Genomic DNA, 25,293 nt, shown 5'->3' with positions numbered 1-25,293 from the left:
TCATTGATAAATCTAAATTTACAAGTATGTTCCATCTGCATTGTCTCACACAAATACTTTATATTCTGTGCCTTTTTAAATCATATGGGTGGCTATATTATTATTGAGTTGATAACTGTGGATAGCAAGTTTCTGTATTTTGTTTATAGATCTAAGTAGCATGTTGTAAAATAATTAAGGTATATTTTACGGAATTTTAAATATATAAAGTAAGATCATTGATTGTGTCTGTCACAACATTTGATTTCTTTTCAGGCACTGTGGTTACAGCAAAGCTGACCAAGAAGGGGATGAAGAGCTTTACTTTCATTGTAAGTGTTTGGCTTTTCTTTACTTTTATGTATTAAAATTAATACAGAAATCTGGTTGTTAATATTGGCATGAAAAATTTCCTAGTGCCTCATGCTCAAAATTATAGAGTGAGCTCAAAGTATTGTTTTAAAGCATTTGACATTATATTTAGAATGAAAAGCATATAATATGAATTAAAAAAAATAAAATATATTCTGAAATGTAACCTCTTAAGAAATTTTAATATAACTGCAGGGTATTAGCCTGTTTTTATGTCACTATCTTTCCTTTTGCAAACTTTGCCCGAATGTTTCCTACTGTTCTAATAATAACCCATTAAATGTTGCAAGGCCCATGTTCTAGCTAAGGAATTCATATCAAATTAGGATTTCCCACCCAGTGAGAGATGCCACCTTGAAAGGCTAAGGAACCTCTTTCTTTTCAGCTACTATGCATTATCTATCACTGATAGGTTTTTTTAGCAGCATGAAAAGTGTAATATATAATAGGATTTAATCCTCCAGGGTTTTCATGTGAATTTGGGTTACCTGATTCTTCAAAGTTCATTTTAGAAATCATATTTGGAAGAGAGCTTAGGGAACCAAAAAAAATAGATGTCCATCTGCATTACTCTTATTCCTGTTCAACGTGGATGGCAAGGGGAAAAAATGAGAGTCATGTGAGTGAACGTTAGGATTTTATGCATCCAAAGTAAAAACCTAACAATCAAATGATTTTAATTCTGATAATCCTTGAAGCTATTAAGAACAATTTTACTTATTATTTTTCTTAGTAGCAATAATCTTTACTAGAATTTTTCATGGATAGATAAATTTCTTAAATGGCATAAGAATTATATCTATTATTATGTTATTTATCACATTATTAGGTTAATAGCCAAGAAGATATTGTCATGTACCCACTCTAAAATAACAAGATTATATATAAGCATCAATCAAAGAAATGTGTTGTTTAAAGACACACATTTTGAATGCTATTTTTATCATTCCTGAGTTTCTTTAATATGTTTTTATTTGTTGAACCAGAAGTTATCATGACTTTAATTTTCAAAATAGAAGTGGCTTTCCATAATATATATCCAAATTGATTATGAAACTCTTTAGAATTCCAACCACTGAAGGTAGGAATGGTATTGGGGATACAACAAATTAAAGCAAAAGTTATGAGCAGAAGTGGCTTTATTATGAAGCTTAAGCTTCAGGGCCCCTCACTTCCCCAGACCCCTGCTAAGGACCTGGTAAAGCCCTAGCTATTTTGTGTGTATAATCTCTTTTTACTTGAAGAGGGTATCCCAACTGTAGAAGGTTCAAGCCTCATAAAACTTAAATCCCCCCTGATTATGACTGAATAAATGTGATTCCATCACCTCCCCTCTGGGATTATGTGATATGCTCCCGATGTTGGCGCTTCATTTCTGCTAATCCAGCAGTGACTTGTGAGCCTCAGGGATCAGAGTGCCACAGGCACTTTTTAGTTAGAGGGTGTACAGAAAAAATGGAGGTTACTATTTTTCTCTCTCTTGACATGAGAGAATATATTTAACACTTCCACAAACAGGAAAAAGAGGATCCAAGCTTGAATGCCTACATTTTTATATCTAGTTTAAAATGTATATGGAAGAGTAACATAAGACTATGGTTCCTGGAATCCCTGATTCTGTCCACGTGTGAATAATTTGATGGCAGAATCATTTAATATTGCCTTGATCAGTATGTCACTTTTGTTTCCTTTATGGAGTATTTCTGAGACATCTCAAAACTATCAAATACGTTTTAGTTTATTTGGCTTTAGCTTGCCGGTTAATGCGGAAGGTAAATTGAAATATGGCTTCTGTAAAACTTGTATAGCCTTATGCTTAATTGTCATCACTCAGTTTTAATATTTTAATGATTTGCTTTTTTTACTTTTGACATTCAGTTTGTAATTAGGAAAAATAGAGCTGCATGTTTTACTTGCTAACATAGACAAGATAAGCTCGATAAATATACGGTTTTCATCTCTAAAGCAAAATATCGACGGTGGTTTTAAGATAGTTAACATTCATGAGAAATGTAAATGAACTACTAAAACACACAAAAAAAGCTCATCGTCTTAAACTGAGGTGAGCAAGAGAACAAAATATTCAGAAATGATGTCAATATTTTTTAATTTTAAAAATCTATTTTTTAAATGGATAATGAGACCAAGTGCACTTAACGTACCCACTTCTGGTAAAGCCTTGGTATGTCTGAATCACCCTTTTACAAGGATATCTTTCCTTACCTTTTGATGAGAACCAGGCATTTTATTTGATTTTATGACCGTATTTAAAATATGTAAAGTACAACACAATGGTCACCAGCCGTTGACAAGTCGGTGTCCTTTTATTCCGTTAGTATACAAACAATTTTCTTAGGTGCTAAGACTCCAGATTGAGTTTTCACGGAAACCTGAAAGCAGCCATTTAACTAGCTTTTAGAGCCCTGAAATTTAATAGAATGTCCAGTCGTTTGTATCAGGCACCCTCCACTCTCCGTGGCCCCAAGTGCCACATGTAAAGATATAAACACAGTGGAGGAGTTTAGCGAAGCCATTCCGATTTACATTTTGTTTCCTCCTACCATTTCTTCTAACAGTGTCTTTCAATGCAAGCTGGGCAGTATTTTATGTTTTCATGCCAAAATTGCCGTGGCCTGTCAAAATGTTTTATGACAGCTTGAATAAAGAACCATCAGAGACCCCGATTGAGATGCAGGAGGTTACCTCCACCCTAGCTCCCTTATCACAGAACAAAACCAAAAGGCAGAACAGCTGAAAGAAAGAGAGAGGATGGCTCATGCTCCACCTGCCTGCCAATCTGGGAGGTTAACCTATTGTTTTCTTCCCTTCTCTCTTTCTCTCCTCCCCCTCCTCCCTGTACTCCTGCTTCTCTCTTTTCTCTTTCTATCCCCTCTCTCTCTTCTTCTTGTGTTGTGTTTTTTGTTTTTTTGTTTTTCTTTTCATGTTCAGCTTTAGTAACAAATGAGCATCTGTCAGTTTTATAAACTGCAACAGTCATTGTTTAAGACAATCAATTTTGGATAAACAATCAGCTACAGCAGGATAAATCAAGATTTTTAAATCCCACTTTCCTTTATACATTCTGCTTCCTTTGGTTGGTTATGTGTTTATTTTTAAAGGATAATTTTAATTTAATGCGATGACATAAGCACAGTTAGGCTGCAGTGTAAATACATAAAGAAATATATTGTTCTCCGAATAGTGAGATTTAATGAAAAGATTGTTCAGTGGCTTTGTTAAAAACAATAAAGTTTTTCTGAGGATGTAGTGTAATTCTTTTCATTGCATTAATATGACCAAATATATGCCTATCTTATCTTTGTCTTTAACCATACGACTGATTTGGAATACATTATTGTAACTGAATTTCATTTAAAGTTTACATAGCATTCTCTGTTACCTGCATGCTTCTGGGTGCATTTTAAGAAGATTTTAACTTTTGCAACTTTTATGATTCTATGTTGTTTGAATCTTGACTACCTTTTCTGAGGCATATTGGCTGCCTCCTTCCAGAGCCTTATAATTGAAAGTTCACATAAACCATTCCTCTTTCCAATTGTGTCATACATGGTTAGCAGATCCCAGGAATATTGTAAATTTTCTAATTTTACTCTGGACTTTGTACATTCTGGCTGGCCTCTATTGCCCTGTAAGGTAAAGATGAAACTGTGTTTTTTAGTAGATTTCTCTCTCCGAGTCTGTGATAGCGGCCCTCACATCTTGTATTAATTTTATGTATATGTCAACGGTGGTTGGTCTTTTAAAAAAATAAACCAAAAGAATAACTAAGATGTCTAAATGTTTTTAATATTGCTGTCAGCGTAGTAGGCTACCTGTATATGAAATGTCTTCTTTTCCCAGTGTATGTATTTGATTGACTGACTGATAGATTTACAAATGTTGTTTCCAAGTCCATTACTCACCTCGATATGGCTTGAACTATGCCACGATAGCCGTGAATTTAATTAAACCTCCAGTCTGATAAGTCATGTCAGAGAATTTGGGTGATGTATTTTGTTGATTTACCGGAAGAGCAATTCAGTTAGTAACCTATGAGCTGGATCCTATGTAACCTATAGAAGCTTGCAGATAATACCTATGCGCCAGCAGACTGAAGTAGTCTGTTAAAACTGCTGCGAATCAGGTGATGTGGAAGCAAGTTCACTGTTCCAAGGAGCACTCTGCATAATGAAATTCCTGGGCTGACTGCACAATAAGTGCTTTGCTTCATCACAGTCATGCTTTCTTACATCATTACAGTTAAATTTCCAGGCACCAAAACCTACATTGACCCTGAAACCTATGAGGACCCAAATAGAGCTGTCCATCAATTCGCCAAGGAGCTAGATGCCTCCTGTATTAAAATTGAGCGTGTGATTGGTGCAGGTAAGGCTGCTGTGGCTTCCTTATTCAGCTCTTCCATTTAGCCAAGATCGAAAGTCATACATCATAATGACAGGCAAATAATTATACCTCAAATATAGAACTTTTGCATTTACCTGAACTATTGGAAGCAATGAGGCTGTACTTGTTTATGAAACCTTAAGAGAAAAAAAATGAAAAAGAAGCTTGTGGCACGGGGAATCTGTGTATCTTTTGTCTTCTGTTGGGTTTTTTAAGATACTGGGGTTTTTTGTAAGCTGTTTTTTAAGTTTTGGCCTGTACAAGAAATGACTTAGTATTTTAAAAAGTTAGAATGTTTCTGAATTTTACTGGAGTATATTTCCTCTTACTTGACTTACCATCTTCTTGCTAAGCTTCCGTTTTTCTATTTTTTCTCTTGCATTTGTAGGTATTAGGTAAACCTCGTACTATTTAATTTCATGTAGAAAATTAATATGTATGAATTATCGAAAAGGAATATTAGTTTCTATGTATTCGATGTATTTTCATAATAACTACATTTTTCAGTCCCAATCCCTTTAATCTGGCAGCCCTGGTGCATATGAATTCCAGGCTCTTAAATCTTGAAGAGCCATTTGCCCCTTAAACCGTGAAAGCGGTGGCAATGTTTAGCATTTGCCAATGTGCCCTTTCCTATAGTAGGCAGCATACTTTACACAACATATTTCAGATCTAAATTTTGTTTCCAAAAGAGGTTGTTGTTTTTTTAATTCAGTTAAAAAAATAGTAGCTTGTGTAACAGTTTAGAAAAGCTTAAAAGTGCTTTTAAAGAATTATTTGCATTTTGTTTGAGAGAAGACATATTTCTGAAATTAAAATACATCTGCCTGTTCTGTTACTTCAGGAGAATTTGGAGAAGTCTGCAGTGGCCGTTTGAAACTTCCAGGGAAAAGAGATGTTCCAGTGGCCATCAAAACCCTGAAAGTCGGTTACACAGAGAAACAGAGGAGAGACTTTTTATGTGAAGCAAGCATCATGGGGCAGTTTGACCACCCAAATGTTGTCCATTTGGAAGGCGTTGTTACGAGAGGTAGATATTGATTGTATCTTTCATTTATCAAGTGGACTGTCAGAAATTAGCATCATTTCATAAATAATAAGGGAGTCAAATTATGAACATATTGCATATTCTAAATGAATGTTTTTCTTGGTATGAACTGACTAAAAAATTCTTTTGTGTCACCAGGAAAAAAACACAAATAAATGCAGGATTAGAGTTAAAGAATAAATCTGATAGAGCAACTGATACTCTCATTTAACTCAAAAGCCGTGGAAGTGATACAGCTTAGTCTTCATATTTTATATAAAGTATCATTTTCTCTGAGTTTTATTCACAAATCAAGCTTCAGAGGAACACACTGATTTTTACTGTTTAATTTCATGAATCATGACCATCAGACATTTGAGGACTCTGACCTTAGCAGCAGCGCTAGAAACGTTCGCGACACACAGCTCACCCATTCAGTGTTTCAAAAGAGCAATGTGTTTCATCTGGGGTGAGGAAAGGAATAACCCTGAAGTTGAGGTTGCACTTTCTGAAGCAACATTTTTATTTTCTTACATATGTATATTTTTAATTTTAGGGAAACCAGTCATGATTGTAATAGAATTCATGGAAAACGGAGCCCTAGATGCATTTCTCAGGGTAAGTAGCACAATTACTCTCCCATTCTAAATATATTGTATACATGCTACCAAAATAATTTCCTGAACTTTTTTTTTTCTCAGTGTAAAATGCGAACATTATAAACGTTAACAAGTTAGAAAGTTGTCTTTGAAAAGCAGATTAAAAATCAGAGTCTTAGACTAGATTGAACTAGAATCATTTTAATCATTCAAGTGATACAGTGTAGTTTAAAAAAATCGTTTTCATTAATACACTACCTCAAGTACAGAGGCTACTTGAAGCCCTGTAATTTGAATACAGACTGTAGAGTACATTTTACTTTCCTAGGACAATTATAAATGAAATACAATGGTAATACAGAGAAGACGAGAAAGTGAAATAACCACTTAATGTTAGTGCCATGGTCCCAGTTCTGCTCTGTGGAACCATTTCTATTATACTGTTACGTGAACACTGAGCATAAAATATAGAAGTATTAATATTTTAAAAATTAATAGTATGTGATTATTTTTGTAAATGTTAAATTCTAAATGTTTAAACATATGTATTTTTATTCTCAGAGACTTTTCACCTAAGAATATGAACTCACATTAACATTTTTTTAAATGGCAAAGAGAAAATAATCTAAGCAATAAGAGGCCATGCAGAATTATCATATGTGATCTAGAATGATACATTCAACCCAGACTTCTAGGCATTTGGAGGATTTAGAGAAATTTGCACTGCTGCATCTCTGTGATATGCACAACTATAGGCTCTCGGAGGAGAGCATCACCTAGCAAGTTAATCAACTCAAACCAGTGTCTTCATGCACCGTAGTTGTAATTCAGTTGGAGAAATCTGTAGGTTAAAAATATGTTCAAGCTATATGATAGCCAATCCAGTCGCATATAGAGTTCAGTCCCATTTGCTAGTACATCTATTTTAGAGACTCTTTGTTGCAAGTAATGTTCCTACTAATAATGAAACAAGGAAAAGTATAAAATGAAAACAAAGGCAGCCACTATAATCATTTTCTACTTCGTAGTTTCTCTTTATCACTAATTTAAAAATCCCCCCTTTTTTTTTTACCATTTAGAGAAAATATCTTAATATCTGTGTCTTCGTACCTTTATATATTTTTAGATTATTTATATAATTTTTTACCTAATGAGGAAAACAGCTGTCAAGGATATGCTTGGACTTTCCATTCCCTAACTTTCACCTAAAAATTAGCATGTAAATAACTGAATGTAAATAACTGAATACCAAAAGTGTTTTGTATTATTTGACTGTCAGTTAAATCAGCATTTGTTAATGTTTTTCTCAAATGTATTATATAGAAAATTAATTAGTAATTCCTATTGTACACTAGTAAGTAACTAGTGTGCAGACTTTTTCTTTCCCTTCAAAGCACAATTTACTGGACTTTTATTTTTGTCTTCCTGTAGAAACATGACGGGCAATTTACAGTCATTCAGTTAGTGGGAATGCTGAGAGGAATTGCTGCTGGAATGAGATATTTGGCCGATATGGGATATGTTCACAGGGACCTCGCGGCTCGCAATATTCTTGTCAACAGCAATCTTGTTTGTAAAGTGTCAGATTTTGGCCTTTCCCGGGTTATAGAGGACGATCCAGAAGCTGTCTATACAACGACTGTAAGAAAAAGTCTATTACTGCATCTCTCCATGTTCCTGAGATTTTCCTACCGAGAAAGCAAACCTTAGCAATGCAAAATTAACAGTAGAAAAGAGGCAAATTGATCTCAGCTTTTTTGTGTTACTGTTTTTTTCCTTTTGGAAGAATCGTTGTTGCTTTTATAGCCTACACATAGGATAAGAGAAGAAATAACCCTAAGAATGACAGCATGCTTATCTCGTATTGGGATGTTCATATAAATAATGTGCTGTATAGTCGTATACAACATCTAGTTACTAGCATCATACTTGCAGCAAAAAGTATATAATTCTATTTTTAAATAAAGATTTTTTTTTTAAATATTAACTATGCCAAGTCTTACAACTTTTGTGAGACTCCATAAAAGAAAAATATGTGAGGGTTTACTTAAATGCCCCATATTTCATTCCCTTTTAGTAGTTATTTTGCATAATTTGTCATTTTCTTTTGACTAGACTCTTTCCTGAGACCACATAAGGCCCATTAAATTGAGTTGCCTAAAAAATGAAATCTTGCAATGATTTTAAAAAACATATTAGTAACTTTAAACACACTTAGAGAGATTCAGGATGGATAGGTGTGATACTGCTGAATTGCCAACCAAATATACAGATGTTTAATGGTAGTTTTATGGCTCTGCTGTAAATGATTTATAAGTTATTATACATAATTAAAATGTTGATTTCTTTTTATATCAGGGTGGGAAAATTCCAGTAAGGTGGACAGCACCTGAAGCCATCCAATACCGAAAATTCACATCAGCCAGCGATGTATGGAGCTATGGAATAGTCATGTGGGAAGTTATGTCTTATGGAGAAAGACCTTACTGGGACATGTCAAATCAAGATGTAGGTGTTACACTACTTAAACCAAAAGGATTTAATACATTAATACCCATTATTATTGGAGTATGTAGGTGATGGCTCATAAGAAGAAGCTTCTATAGAATTAAAAAATACAGTTGTTGAGTTTACATAACTAATACTACAAATTACCACAATAATTACCATAAATTAGTGGTTCAATCAACTTAATTTTAGTTTTCATTTTGAAGGACTGTGTTATCTTCTTAATTTAAATTTTCTAGATATAATAGAAGCCTACAGAGGATATTTCCTCCTTAATAAAGATGATGATGCTTTGCACAGCTGTAGTGGGAGAGTCACATGGGTAAAAGAATCACTAATGGAGAGGAGGGTGAAGAAGGTCGTGACTGTGGTGGTTGTTTCTGTTTGTTTGTTTGTCTTGTTTTTCTGTAATGTTCTGAAAAAAATCTGTTTAAATTACGGTTGATTAACTTAATTAAATATTAATTTCATGAGACAATCTAGATTTTATGATCAGTATTGGTAAGTGTTTCATAGTGATATTTTAGAATGTAACTACAATGGAAGTATTTTGGAAATTCCTTAAAAAACATAGTCCTCATTAACGTGTATCCTGTTACATGCTAAGACATAAAATGTGCTATTTTTCTTTGATACAAAAAGCGAATAGCATTTTCGGAGGTATACATCTCACACCAAGAGACCACTTATAAAGTAATAGGGGATAAGTGAGTGTGAATTTTGCTCCTATTAGGTTGAATTTTTTTATTTTTTTTATTTTTGAAATTGACATTTTTATAAGATCTGAAACTTTCAAATACTGGCAGATTTATATAGTTCAACTTAATGGCAATCTGAGTGAAATTTAGATAAAAATAGAGAAAGTGTAAATCTAAGAACTAGAAATCTGAAGAAGACCTAGGTTTACAGCTGGTGAGAAAATTCTCCCAGGGAACCAACCCACTGGCGAGTTTGGAAGCGAAAGCTGATGGAGGCGCGTGGGGAGCGCCCTCGCAGACACCGCCCTGTACAGAGACCCGCACGCTGTGCGGGATTCCCATTGAAGGGGAGGCCGGGGCAGGTTGATGAAAGGCTTTGGTGAAGGAATTTGAAAGTGTTACAAATGCAGGTTGTTGAGGAGTAAAAATGAGTAGTGCTGGGGGAAGTCTGTATTGCCATTAGACAAAGGGTGTGACTAACCAGCTGTTTGGATCAATCAATTCTGTAAACACAGCAGCAAGAGAAGCTGGCTAAAGTTAAAATTGTGTTATTTTTCCAACAGAGATTATGAACGTTGTTATATTAAATCAACGTCTTTGTTTTTGATTTTAGAATTTTTCCATATCAAGTTTCTGTGGTCCTCAAAACTTATAAATAGTTACTTTTAGACAATGGAAGTCAAGTCAGACTGTTGGTAAAGTTATTTTCAGTGTATTTCCCTACAAATGTCTGCATTACCTGAAAAGTTCACAGCCTGAAAAGGCAAAACTTTTAAGTCATTTAAATCTTTTGGTATTTTCAATTGACAGGTGACATGAATCTTTTTAATTTTTGTAAATTATTTTTGGTTTTGGTTTTGGTTTGTCAAAGATAAAAGTCTAAAGGATGAGTTCGTTTGGCAGAGGCAGAGTTGTTAATATTTGGCAGGTCTCAGTGTCAGAGATTTCATGGGCTGTCAGAAAGAGAGCAAACAAATCCTTGGGGCAGAGAAAGAGAAATATTGATATTCCCTAGATACTCAGTAGAGTTTTATTTCTTTTGACACCCTCCTTCTGTACTAGATTCAAACATAAAGGGAATGACAGGAATATAAGATAACTTAAATTCAAAGTTCACTTAACTTCTGAAAACAAATAACAGAAATAGTTAAGAAAAAAATAAATATCTTCAGTTTTCATTTTTAGAATTCCTTAAGTATTGTTCCTTTGTTTTTCTTCAAAATTAAATATCATTGAAGATATAATTAGTGTATCGAGAATTAAATATTTTTATCGATTAAATTAAATTATGTCTAGAATGAAGTTTTGTTCTGACGTAGAACATTTAGCACCATCTTTTTAAAATTTTGAAGGTCTTAATTATTAAATTCAGACAGAAGTTTATGTAATAGTAAGAGATTACCTATGCAGTTCAGTTTTTGTAATAAAATTGATGGTAATATTCCCCTTATAGGGTAATATTTATTATTTCATACTTGTTGAAGTGCTATTTGAGCAATTATATGTATAATTTTCAATACAGAAATGGTAAAAAACCTGGATAATTTAAAATAATTCCATTCTGGTAAGAAATTCTCTTAAGTGAAAGCTTTTTTTACTTGGAGTCTCTTGTAGGAGTTCATAGAGAGGCTTGAGATCCCTGAAACCCTTCATGCATATGGAAATTCTGTGTGTGAGTGAATATATTGTGTTTTACTGGGAAGTTTGCTTTCATCAGATCTACAGATATATTAATTTTTTAATTAGCCTAGATTGATTTATTAAGTGAATCAATTCACTTAATAGTGTTTAAATTTAGCTGCTAGGAATTTGTCGGCAATATAAAAAGCCCCCAACTTAGATTTTAAAAGACTTTTAATAAGATGCCATGAAAATAAGTAGTAAATTTATGGTTTTGTTTATAAGCAGGTTCACAAAATTCCAGGCTGAATGCTGAACAAAGGGAGGTTTCTGTGATGGCTCTGAAGAAATAGAAAAGGGGTATTGTGAAGTCAGTGAGGTAGATAGTTTGTTGCCAGGAGGCTTTAGTTACTTGAGCAAGAACTTGGGAAAAGATAATATGCACAGGTATAATGATACCCACACCCGAATGCATTATGACTTGATTAAGGTTTGCATGAATGCTCATTGTATTTTTGTGTACTTATAACTTTCTTGAATTTTTACTAAATGTTAGCAGTTTGAGTCTAGTTATTTGCAATTACTAAAATCAAGGCTGAGCCTTCTAAATAAGTTTCCAATTTTCATTCTTCTTAAAAGTCTGCAGATGTATAGCCCTTTTCATAATGGCTTTTCAGAGGAAAATCTTTATATATGTAAAATGTAGTCAAATGTAATAAATATTATAGAAATTGAAAATACTCATAATTGGCATTCACAGCAGCTATCTTTTCATTGAATTTATGTCTTAATTCAAACAAAATTTTTACTCTCAAATTTTGAAATTCTATATTGTATAGATTAGATTTTTTTTCTGTGTATATTACTCAACAAAGTTATTTCTTCTCACTGAGTTAGGCCAGTCAGTTCTTAATGTTCTCAGTAGGTAGCCATAAAGATGACAAAAGTAAGCTTCTATAAAGATACGGGACATGAAGATGAATTCTTCAAGTGGTCCATTTTAGGACATTTAAGAGCTTTGAAAGTATAACACATGTAACTAAATTTATTTTCAGCTAAATTGTGAGCCCTCAATTTTTTCTTTTAAAAGCCACCACTAACTTATGACTTTGTATTTTTATATTGATAGAAACAAACTTGTGATTTTTTGGTAAAACTTTGCCATAATCACATAAGTAGGGTCCGAAATATTTGTTGTATAAAATGTGGGTTATGTTGTGTGAGGTTAAGGAAATGACAGTGAGCGTGAGCAGAGAGCAGAAGCCAATCTCGGTACAGCCATGTGGAGCTCATACAGGCCCGTTTCCATGAGTCATTCTCTTAATGACAATGGTACTGCAATCATACTGAAACACTTCTCAACAAGCAACTTTTGTGTTTATTCCTGAGTATTTTTTTTACAGTATATACCCAAGTGCTCCCTATCATATCCCGGTGGGTGTCACGGATGGCATTTACCCTACTCACTTCTTATCTTTCAGGGAACTATCTAGAGTTAGAAATTACTTGTGAATGGTTTTTCTTTGACTTTTATTACAATACTAAGGCTAGATCTGGACAGACAAAACCTAGGTGTTTCTGGTAATTTCACAAAATGATGTTTTAAGTAGATTACATGAATCCTTACGCAATGCTCTAAGAAGCCTAGGTTCAGCCATCTTACCTGTGGGCCTTGTTTCCAAGAATATGTAACAATCTATAGAAAGTAATCCTTATTTTCCCATTGGAAAGTATAATGAAGCTAACCAAATTAAAAACTGCAGAGCCTCTAGCTTCAGTTTGTGCCGAATCATCCGCTGCTGGCTGGCGTATCCGCAAAGGGCATGTATGCCGAATTGTGCTCTAGAGGGGCCCAGGCTCCCAGCAAGTATCGCTAGTGCTGCTATAGGTGAGGGCGTGATCGTTAATGGGAGCATTAGGGTCCCAAAATTGATTCCCAATCCAGAGCATCTCTTATTTTAAATGTTATGTATTGCTGCTCCTTTAAAAATGTATAAACCACTGCGTCTTTGAGAGCTACAAGTTCCATTTTGGATTGCAATAAATGTTTCTCTGCTATAATGATAGGAATCGTGTAATTCCTATAATGCAATAAGACAGCTACAGAGATTTATTAATTTTTATTCCTGTAAGTCTTTAATGGTACTATACTGTGTTCATTGGCACAAAGGCTTAAGAATTTCTTGTGTTCAAAACTAAAGAAGCCCATGGGAGAGCTAGCTGTTGGAGAGCATTATGTCAGGAGGATCATGATAAGATTTAGGTTTACATTTTAAAAGATTATTTAGAGGGAAAGAAAAAAGGAAAGCTCATTCTACCTGCATTGTTTCTTTCTGGACATCAGAAGACAAACCACAAGCAGGGAAACCGGTCAGGAGGGGATAATAAGGATACTACAGGCCTGGGAATGGAGTCCTGTCAGCTCAGAAAGATACTGCACATGTTCAAACGCGAGCAACCGCAAGCCCGAGGAGAGCCACTCCTTCCCCAATGCAAAAATGCCTGCCAGTTGTTTATTGTTTGAACATTTTGCATACATAAAGTTTTAGAAGTTTTTTATTTACATATGCATAATTTGTTTAAATAGCTTAAACCCAACTTCCCAAAATGCAGTCTTTTTACTTTTATTTAAGTTGTTTAACATATATCACTTTTGAGTCCAAGTATAGTGCTGTCACTGGATAGTTGTACAAAGACATGTGCAATTGTTTCATTTATGTTTTTTTTTAATTTAATTCCTCCCATAGCTATATATTAGTGATCTATGCAGTTACCATTTATGAACGTTTGCGTATGTGAAGTATGAAATGCCTGTGGAAAGTGCAGATGAAGGTGTCTAGTAAACTGATGTACAAGAATAGTGATCAGGAGAGGATTTGGGCTGAGGATTTTATACTTACAATACTTCTCAGAAATTACTGTAATTAAGTTAACCTATTTACCTTTTAAACTTTATCAATTTCCAATTTGCATATGTAGATTTTTAAATTCAAGTGCACTCTTTTTTTCTCTTACAAAGGATGTTCTCTAAAAATTGTCGAAGCCAGCTACTTTATTCATTCCATCCTACAACCTTTTACATTTGAATGTGCTACTTTTGAATGTCAGCAGCAACTTAAGGATATGATTCCATAAAAATACCAAGTTTATCAACAATTCTTAAAGCCAGTTTATTGTCTGCCTACTTTGGGCCTTATTTTCTTCAAAAACTCAAGGTCACCTCTTCTCCCCCCACCCCCCCCAGAGTCAGTATTTCTTCTCTTTCTACTATATTATGTCAGTGTCAAAGGGTTTGTTAATCCCCCTTGAATATTTTAATGTTTTGCAAGCCTTTCTTATTTGCATTGTTTGCCTTCCTATTATTTTCCTTGTGCTGCTCAGATTTGTAAGAATTTCTGATTTTTAAGATCTATTTTTTCTTTTCATATAAATAAAAAAACAACAGGTCTGAGTAAGTAACTTTTAGACTTTCTGATTGCCACATACAAATGTCTATAGAAGCCTGCTTTTCATTAACATTCAAAGGTTGATATAAATAGCATTTTAGTCTGTTATTAGATATAAATGGGCAGTAATATGCTGATAAAAGTTTAATAGCCAGGACTCTGCTTGGGAAAACCCTGATCTGTGACCTTCTCAGTTTCCTAGTGTCACCCTTTTTCCCCCTCTCCTCCCCCAAAGCTAATTTCAATCTGCCGTGGGAGGTCACTAAACTTAGCATATAAGCTTCATATTATTTAAAATAATAGTGTGCTCGCTAATATTTTCTATCCTACTACATGCACATATTTTGATATCTTGTTTAAAAATGTTATTTAAACTTTGCGAAAAGTGAAACTTTGGGGAGTTCAGTTTTGAATAGCACAGAATCCTCTTACAACTTGAAAAATTTGTACGCATATATGTACATTCACAGCTATATTCAAGTAAAATAGGTCCTTCACATGTATTACCCCTTTTGAAACTTCTGGGATGACATTAAAAGATTTTCCACCTATTTTACCCTGAGTGAGCTTAATTGCTGTTCCCCATTGCTGAATTAACTAGAAAATGTCATATCCTGCACTTCATGTACCCCTTAATAACATGCTTAATATTCATGGATGTTTTGAGGGGGGAAAGTCTTTAGCAAAGCAGTGTGCTTCACTTTTATCAGGATATTTCACTTTGCCTACTGGACAATTAATTTAATTATAACTGAACCTCAGTCAGTAATATTTTTAATGTCCTTTTGGCTATTAGGTTATAAAAGCAATAGAAGAAGGCTATCGCTTACCTGCGCCCATGGACTGCCCGGCTGGTCTTCACCAGCTGATGCTGGATTGTTGGCAAAAGGAACGCTCCGAAAGGCCAAAGTTTGAACAGATAGTTGGAATTCTAGACAAAATGATTCGAAACCCAAATAGTCTGAAAACACCCTTGGGAACCTGTAGTAGGTAAGAAATACCTAAGGGAATGGAACCTGGGAGAAATTAAAATATTCACATGAACCATTTGTCTCCCCAGCCCCACCTCAGTGGCCAGTTGACATTTGTGTTAAATTATAAATCCATATTAAATATATTATGTTTACAGAAGTTTTTATTTTTTTTTTCAGATGGCTTACCTCAGTTGAATTAGTGTTTAAAGAGACCTATTAATTATTATTGCTTTCTTTCTTCTTAAAAGTTATGATATACATCAGTGGCTGCCATTTAGAAAAAATTTTTAATTGAAATTTTGTGAGTAGGTGGCATTTCACATTTTGAAATTATTATTATTACGCTGTGTGTTACTATTGCCCTAGTTTGTTACGTATTATCTATTTTATTGTTTTGCTATGGGTTATGTAAAATGATTCTCTAAGTTAACATTTATAAAAGCAAGTTAGTACATGATTAAAGAGGTGTACCAGCTAAAAAGAGTCTGAAACACTCCATTCTTCGCACTTGGCTTCCTCCGTTGTAATGCATATTAGCAGTTACTCAGCGTCAGCTGCCAGGTAAACCTGAGGCTCCGGTCCGTCCTCTGGGGAGTCAGGCCTTGTGGAGGTGTAAACTCACCAGTTGCTCATAAGGTGCCATCAGCAGTGTGAACATAATGTTCTTCATAGCACCCTCATGGTCTAAACAAGTCAGTCCACAGCCAGATGTGCTTCTTTATTCCAAGTTACTTTTGGAGAAGCAAATGAACAAATATTTACTGCTCACAAATACTGTTGGCTGCACTTTTAAAAATGCATGAAAGATGCAATCTGGTGGTCATCAAATATAAGTAAAATATAAATTTTGGAATCTGTAGTTATTGGGTAACCTTTATGCATTATATTTTATTAGCATATTTGTTTATATTTATATTTTTATATCTTATATTTATATTATTATAATATCAATGCAAATATGTAACTTTATTCTATACATCCTTATTGTTGTATGGGACAAGACATTTTTCCTTAGTAGTTCATAAAAAAAAAATTGTTTTATTCTTATCTAGGCCAATAAGCCCTCTTCTGGATCAAAACACTCCTGACTTCACTGCCTTTTGTTCAGTTGGAGAATGGCTACAAGCTATTAAAATGGAAAGATATAAAGATAACTTCACAGCAGCTGGCTACAACTCCCTTGAATCAGTTGCCAGAATGACTATTGAGTAAGCTTAAACTTTTAAAATTATATTTAATTATATTTTAAAATGTATTAGGTACAATCCAAGCATTATACAGTAACCTTCACAGCAACAGTTTTATTAAGTCAGTTGTTTCACATACAACAAGGCTAAGGCTCAGAGAATTTAAATATTTTCCCCAAACTGACTCAGCTAATTAAGTGGTAGCTAATTTGTCTGGATAGCCAGTGTTCTAAACATCATTCAGTGAGACTTCCTTTCTCATTAATCACGGTATCATTTAGGTTCCTAATCTTTCTTCATTGCAAAGGAGGATTTCTTTCGCCACGTTTGTATCAGACATTAAACATCTCAAAGTTTCAAACCCAGTTCCAAAATGCACTGGGACATTCAATATGATTATTGTCTGAAGAGGTCAAAGTAAGCCTAATTTAACTCACTGTAACTAAGACTTTAGTTTCACATACCTTTTGGAAAGTATATGATTAATTGAGTCAAATTTTTTTTAACCTTAAGAATCACCTGATAGCCTGGCCAGCATGGCTCAGCGGTTGAGCATCGACCTATGATCCAGGAGATTGAGGTTCAATTCCTGGTCAGGGCACATGCCTGGGTTGCGGGCTTGATCCCCAGTCAGGGTGTGCAGGAGGCAGCCGATCAATGACTCTCTCATCATTGATGTTTCTCTCTCCCTTCCTCTCTCTGAAATCAATAAAAACATATCTTTGAAAAAATAAAAATTACCTGATAAAACAACTTTGAAATTGCTGTGAACTGGAAGTAAAAACTAATTTTTTTTTGGCTCCATCACTGATTATGTGGTCTTATGAAATCTAGTTAATTTATCCCAACCTTGGCTTCCTTGGCTGCCGTGTAACTCTTATGGATGATGCAATTCCTCTCAGTCAATGTGTTTGAAAACGGGAAACAATCATGAAGGTTTTATTAGTGGAGCCCTTTTTATGTCCTGTTGTGAGAAGGGTTTAACACTTTTCAGAGAGATGAAGGCCAGCAGTCAGATATTGTTTCCTGGCATGTCAGGAAAGATAAGCATGTACATGAACTTAAGCATGTGCATGCTATCTTTAGTTTTCTGCTAGTCACCATTCAGGTAGTACTGGCATAATCATGTCTGTCTCTCTAAAGTCATCTACTGCCATGAAAGACTGTGTCTTTCAAAGTCATATTAGATCACTGCTGTTAAATACTACAGTGCTGTCCTGTCGCTATATTTTAGCTGCTCGAATACCTAACTTCAATCTTAATGGCTATTAGTAAAGGTAAAAGTATGTACACAGATCCAGTTAGCTTATGTCAGACTTAAGCTATTAAACATGTGTAATGGATATTGTACTCTTTACAATTTATTTTTCTGAAATGTAGTCAAATGAACAGAACTGAAAGTAAGTATACAACCAAGAATATAGTCAGAATTATTATGATATAATTAAACTCAGTATAAAAATTTTATGATCATTGATAGTTCTTGATCTACTATAGCCCAGAAGTATTTCTATTCATACTATATTTTATTTTAACAATTAAAATTCTTAAACTCCACTTAGGTTCAAGAATACATTCCAGATAGCATTTCCTAATCTTACCTTACATTAATAATAATTTTAAGACTGATAATTTCTCATATGAAATTTCAGATCACTTTAAAAGTAACTTATCTTGGCAGATTGAGAGCCTGAGGTTTCCACAATGGAATTCTCCTTGATGCAGTTGCCAATCTGACCCACCATGGCAGGAATACGTCGTAATACCCAAGGATTCCAAGATAAAATCTGTTTGCAGAAGACACACAGATTATTTAATTAAAGAGTTGATGACAGTTTAGTACCAAATAAATTCTTGGTAAGGTAACTAATAAAAAATGCATTTGTCTTTTTCAGGGATGTGATGAGTTTAGGGATCACACTGGTTGGCCATCAAAAGAAAATCATGAGCAGCATTCAGACTATGAGAGCACAAATGCTCCATTTACATGGAACTGGCATCCAAGTGTGATAAGCATTTCTCCCTTATGAGGGAGATTTGGGACCGTGAGAGAACAGTACTGGCCTTCAGTCATGCATAGAATGCTGCTAGAAGACAGTTGATGTCCTGGGTCCTTCCTACAGTGAAGAGAAGATTTAAGAAGCACCTACAGACTTGAACTCCTAAGTGCCACCAGAATATATAAAAAGGGAATTTAGGATCCACCACTGGTGGCCAGGAAAACAGCAGTGACAATAAACAAAGTACTACCTGAAAAACATCCAAACACCTTGAGCTCTCTAACCTCCTTTTTATCTTATAGACTTTTTAACATGTACATAAAGAATTTAAGAAAGAATATATTTGTCAAATAAAATCATGATCTTATTGTTAAAAATCAATGAAATATTTTCCTTAAATATGTGATTTCAGACTATTCCTTTTTAAAATCATCTGTTTATTCTCCATAAGGACTTTGTTTTAGAAAGTTGTTTATAGCTTTGGACCTTTTTAGTGTTACTCTATGACACATTACTACACTGGGTACTTTTGAAAGAATCTCAAATTAAAAAAAAAAACACACAAAACACAGCATGATCGAAGATATCTCTGTCAGAACATCGGTATCCTTTTTGTGCCACGTTTTATTTTGTTTAATCAGTGCTGTTTTGATGGTGTTTGCTAATTGGCAGGTAGTCAAGAAAATGCAAGTTGCCAAGAGCGCTGATATTTTTTAAAAAGAAATTTTTTTGTAAAGAGCAGACAACACTATCTTTTCAATGAAAAAAGCAATAATGATCCATAAATACTATAAGGCACTTTTAACTGACTGTTTATAGAGTGATTTTACTAGACAGAATTTACTAAAAAAAAAACAAAATTCAAATTGTAGGTTTTTGACCTAAAAATAATATGAGGCACTTCATCTGAAGAACATTGGTGAAGGCAAGCCTCTGAGAGCAAGAACTATCTAGTGTTATCTAAATTTAGTGTGAGCACATCAAGATTTTTTTCAATATCCTGACATTAGGAAATTTAGGAGAAATAGTTGGCATATATTTTATATCCTGTTCTGTTTAATGCAGTCCAAACACAAAAGGAAAGAATTAGGTTTTATTTTAGAACTCTGAAGCATGATACAAGGGGCAGTTCACAATTTTCACCTTTCAAAACACATTTGCTGCACAGGATATCACCAATGCAGTTAAAGGAAAAAAAAAAGTTTTATTTGTGAACGCTGATATGAGAAACTTAAGTGAAAGAAAGAACACTTTTTACCATGGAAGAAAGAGGTGAAGGATCTGACTTTCTTTAAGCTTTATTTATTATTCTATATTATTTGATTCCATGTTAGAATTTCACAAGCAATAATTAAATGTGTCTTTATAGCTATTTCAGGAATGTATACATATTGTGAGGACTGCTTTCAAAAGTTATGAAAATCATGAACTATCCCAGAATTGAACTGTTGTACTTCCAAAGAGAATTGGGCTGTTTATAATGATTTTAGTAGAGAAAGATCCCAGGGATCGGTCATAATTGGTCTTGTTTGGTAATGTGGGCATCCACAAGCAAACAAATAACAGAAGCAAAATCTGTAAATGTTCCTTTGTAAAGCTTGTAAATTTTATTTATACTGTCTTGTTTTGTACACACATTTCTCTGTAGTGGGCTCTGAATACATTGAAAATGCACTATATTTTTCTATTTTCCTTGCAGAGCATCACAAAAAAACAGGTATTTTCAGTGCTACATAATGTGTTTCCCCACATTTAGGACCAAAGATGGCTATAGAAACACTCAAATGGATTGTTTCCCAACCCCCTCCCACCCCTCCCTACCTTCCTTTTTTTTTTCTTTTAAATCACTGTACAGTGTTATTTGATATTTTAATTTATTTTTTTGACTGACTAGAAAAATCATTTTAATTTCACTAAAATGTTTTTTGTCCCTAAGGAAAAGTAATCTGTAAAATAATTTTAATTAGCATAATATAGTCAACTAGACACTTCCATTTGTAATCTTTGTAATAGACTGTAAATATATTTTTGGAACTATAACACAATGTGCTCGAGGGTTATTTTTCAGTGTCTGCAGTGTATACAAGTGTTTATACTAAGTACAGCACTTTACGATTCTAATCAGTAGCATTGGCCTTTGTGAGAATGAATGAAAGAGTTTGAGTGAGTGCTCTTAACTCCGTTTGGATTCTAGACTCACTAATAATGAAGTTCTTTTTCTTGTCCATAGCTTAAGGTGCTTATTTTTTCTATTAAAGTTAAATTAACAAAAAGCCATTCTAGAAATAGAAAACATAGTATGGTACATGCAAACGGTGTCTTTCCTGCTTTTTTCTAGCACTAGATTTATAGTTGAGCAGTCTTTCTTGAGTAGAAGGGCAGAATAAAAGGTTTTTTTGAGTTTTTTTCAAAAATAACTTTTTTCTTCAGCAATATACCTCATCTGCCTTAAATTTTTTACAGCTCTTTACAGGGAAAGGGGAGAAGGGATGGGAAAGACACACAGCACAATAGGAAGTGTATGATGACATCGCTCTCTCGTTTGTAGGTTTCTTTTCCCAATCAACATTATGATTTTTAAATACATGTATGTGAAACAGATATTCAGAGAAAAAGAATTAACATTGTGATGCTGATTGTAATACTCTCTTCCAGAGAGAGATGAAATGGTATAACACTAAGAATGTACAACTTGCACCTTGAAATCTTTTTTTGACAAGTTAGTGCTCAGGGGAGGGAAAGTAGAAAAAGCAAATGTCAAAAATAGTATTCAAAAATTATAAAATGCAAAAGGAAATGGCCTCCTTGCTTTGATAGAGCCACCTTGTTTAGAACGCTGTCTTCACCCCCAGCTCGGGTTTTGCATTCAGTACTGAAATAAAAGTAACGTTTGTTCCATCTGAATCTAACATTTCCTCAGCGATTGATCTGGGCCTTGTTTACTAGAACTGGTGGTTTATGCTTGTCAGAGCACTATTAGTTGACTCATGTTGTATACTTATGTAATCTACATTAGCTAGTACTATTTAGGACTATATTTTAATTGCTCCTCTTATCCGTGTTTTTAAGACAATTAAAATGGTGTAATTCACCTCTCTTTTTTTTTTAATTTAGGTAATGCTGATATTCTCCCTTTTGTTTCCTGAGTAGCCTAGAACTGTGCTACTCCCAGATGTGCATGTTCGAATAAATTACTGATGTGTATTTTTTTGCTATATGTGGAGAAATCATGGGGAACTCGGGGCGAGATGTGCTTTTTGTTGGTTGAATTTGTCCCTCCTTGCCTAAGGATTACTACAGGGGTCATCCTTTTATAAGGACAAACTGCTTTTGAACAGTGTCTTCAATGTATCAAGCACAAATAACTCTTTCTTCAACACGAATCATAAGTCTCTTTTTACCAGCTTAAAATAATAAACGAGTCTATTAGACAATGTAAAGAAAATCCTGTCTCCAGTCATTGGCGGAGTCCTTGATGTCCCGTACTCAATCTTTATTTTCTTACATAGTATCATGAAGGGAGATGTTTAGAGTAAAGGGTTTTTTTACTGAAATAGTTAATTCATGTCCTTTGTTTGCACACTAATGTAATCCCACTCTAATCATTACAGAACAACAAGTTAGGAAAGTGTCTTCAAAGAGCCACACTGTCAGACAACTTAGTTAAAACCTTTGTTTCTTTTTGAAACTACAACTGATGGAACTAACAAGAGTATTTGCAGGGGGAAAGTAATATTTCATCACTGGACCCTGACAAATATTGTATGCATTTGATATAGCAGCAACTTGGAAAGTTTTTGCATTTAAGAGTCTACAAGGTGCAAATGTAGGATCCAGAGCAAATGGGAAAAGTGAGCTCTGATGCTCTGATTGAGTTGTGTTTTGTCAACGCCGACATGGTGATCATTTCAACTTGCACCTGAAGAAAACTAAACGCTCCCTTTTCTACAGCATCGCCATCTTAAGCTCTACAAGCTCCTAAAAATATCCAGACATTTCAGAAAATGAGACCAAGCAAATACCAGATGAGGTGCTATTGGTCGCTGGTCGTCACACCTGTGATGCTGAGGCTCGGCCTAGGCTGAACTGAAACCCAAAGCTAATCCTGAAGTGTTGGCCACCCCTGACTATTCAACAAGCAATGCCCCTGTTAAGTTCACAGTGTAGCCTGAAACAAGGAAGGGCTCTCAAGGGATCTCCTCAGCACTGGATTCATAAGAGGCCAAAAATACACTATCCTACCAGCACTCTTTCTCCCAAAATTGTAAAGCCATTAAGGATATATAAGTTCTATCAGTAACTAAAAATGAGATTTAATACTTATGGTAATCATCAATAACCACTTTTTGTTGAAGGATGTTGATCTAATGCTAGCCTTTGTTTTATGTTGAGAGCTGCAATGAATAGTCAGTATCAGTTTTGAGGAAAGCTGCTGCAAGCACAACACAAAGCAAAGAAGTGATCAAATTTCTAATTGCAGGAGATCATGGCTGCTGATATTAACAAATGATAAAAGACAGCACGGTGACTGGCAGCCTCTCAGGCTGCTCAGAAGGGAACAGCATCCTCTTGGCTGTGTCAGTCCCCTGGGCAGCCCCCGCGTAGCTGCTGTCACCTGTGTAACGCATCTCCACGTGGCTTGAAGAATATGGGCAGGAGAGTAAAATATTTCAGTGGGAGTGCTTCTGTGAGCCTCCTTAGACTTACGTGCTGTAAGGGGTGTTTCTGTCAAGTTCAGTGATTGACTATAATTAAATACATGATTAAACGATAAAGGACCTCTTCTGATTGACCTTGAAGTTAAAATAAAAGTAATTCATTGATCTTGTTAGGCCTATTGCACGAAGTTTGGTATGTAGCAATAAGTACTTCTAGTCTAATGAACTGCAGGTATGTAACAGCACTTTAAGTATGTAACTGTAGTAGGGATTCCTAAACTGCCAGCACCTGATGATTTGAGGACAGTAACAAGTGAGGTATTGTCCATTTTAAACCTCCATGAATAGCAAATAAAGCTCAATCTGATATAACTTGCATCATGAATGGCATTATTTTAAATATCCCAGGTTCCTACTAGTGAAGATTAGTTTTGTTTCCCTTTTGAAATTCACAGCCTTTAAGTATATTTGTATATTTTATATATAAGAACGCACAATATATGTTTAAATGTGCCATTAATCATAGATCTTAAAGACACATAGGAAGAAATGGGATCATTGTTTTAAGTAATGTTGGTTCTAGCACAGTAAAGGACAAACATACTGTTCAGGTCTAACCAAAACTAAAGTGAACGACTGGAAAACAAACTAGAAAAACAAATAGAAAAAGTTAAACTACATTTGCAGCACTAGTGTTCATATCAATCATGTGCTTTTAAAAATATTTCCTAATTCATAGAGATGAGGCAGACAATTCAGGAATGCTTTTTATTACACTGATGGGTAGACTCTATAGCAAACGGCAAGAGAAAGGCCTGCATTTATCTGATGCCCCCCTCTGTCAATTTTTGGAGACACGCACTGTTAACATTGAAAACCGGACAAAATAGGAAACTAAAAATGTGCTCTCTCCAGATGAAAGAGACCCACACTTTTCTTCAGCTCTGACATTAGCACAAGTGTTTTGGGGACCTACCGGGCAGGAGATCTATCGGCCACACCTTATTGTTATTCCATGTTTTCACTAGACCTTCACAGGGTGCACCCCAAGCTCCAAGGGTATTCACCAGAACCCAGCTTCACATAAACAACAGGAACCTGGTGCTGCAAACACACCCTGCTTTGCCTGAGAAACGGCAGGAGTCAATGCTGCTATTTCAGCGGCTCCATTCATGGCCAAGGGCTAGCTGTCAGGTTAGGTGTGGCGCGGGGCCAGCAGAACGGGGCAATTAAACCTCTTCCGATCTACCTACAAAACAAAGCCAGCAAACACCAAACAACAGTGTCCCTCAGGTTTTGAAAAGAATCAATACTGTATATAAAAGGGTATATAACGGGCATGCACAGCCCTGTCCAGCGCGGCTCAGTGGATTGGAGCGTTGTCCTCACACCAAGAGTTGGCGGGTTCGATCCTGTTTGGGGCACATGTGGGAAGCAAAGGACCGATGTTTCTCTCTCACCTCTCTCTCTCCAATCCGTTTTTTAAAAAATTAAAGGCATAGATGAATTACAGGAAATCGGTAGAGTCAGACAGGAGAAGCTGAGTTTAAATGGAGAGGCAATGAAGAGCCATTAGCAACTCTAACCAGCGAAGGGATGTGGTGGAAATGAAGTTTTAGGAACCAAGGTCTAACAATGCTGCCTGAAATATGAATTAATTACTATTTATTTCTGGATCAGGGCAATAGACTATACACTTCCATGCTCTCATACCTTTGCTCTCCATTCTCACATTCCCTCTCACTTTTCTAAATGGGAGAAATTTCTCTCTTCAACTCAAAAGTTATTTCCTCCAAGTCTTCACTGACACCCAAGAGCCAG

The 25,293-nt window shown here is 35.0% G+C and overlaps 1 protein-coding gene across 5 annotated transcripts in view; it reads left to right on the top strand.

Moving 5' to 3' along the window:
- EPHA7 (EPH receptor A7) overlaps positions 1 to 22,259 on the top strand; it is a 157,571-nt gene extending 135,312 nt beyond the window's left edge. For 2 of the 5 annotated variants that reach the window (XM_087817515.1, XM_016198770.2), the window contains exons 9-17: positions 256 to 311; positions 4,624 to 4,737; positions 5,600 to 5,785; positions 6,339 to 6,400; positions 7,813 to 8,022; positions 8,740 to 8,889; positions 15,450 to 15,643; positions 16,680 to 16,835; positions 18,710 to 22,259. In XM_087817515.1, the coding sequence (XP_087673641.1) occupies positions 256 to 311; positions 4,624 to 4,737; positions 5,600 to 5,785; positions 6,339 to 6,400; positions 7,813 to 8,022; positions 8,740 to 8,889; positions 15,450 to 15,643; positions 16,680 to 16,835; positions 18,710 to 18,824 (1,243 nt within the window). In that variant the 3' untranslated portion in view covers positions 18,825 to 22,259. Of the gene's footprint in view, positions 1 to 255; positions 312 to 3,300; positions 4,569 to 4,611; positions 4,738 to 5,599; positions 5,786 to 6,338; positions 6,401 to 7,812; positions 8,023 to 8,739; positions 8,890 to 15,449; positions 15,644 to 16,679; positions 16,836 to 18,709 lie in introns of those variants that run through there. The other 3 variants (XM_016198771.2, XM_016198769.2, XM_016198773.2) reach the window with 2 other exon arrangements.
- Positions 22,260 to 25,293: the final 3,034 nt, after the last annotated feature.

The sequence above is a fragment of the Miniopterus natalensis genome, chromosome 5, assembly GCF_054644295.1.
Source record: "Miniopterus natalensis isolate mMinNat1 chromosome 5, mMinNat1.hap1, whole genome shotgun sequence".
Taxonomy (NCBI): domain Eukaryota; kingdom Metazoa; phylum Chordata; class Mammalia; order Chiroptera; family Miniopteridae; genus Miniopterus; species Miniopterus natalensis.
Note: the sequence above shows the minus strand (reverse complement) of the source record. Positions and strands in the feature narration are given on the sequence as shown.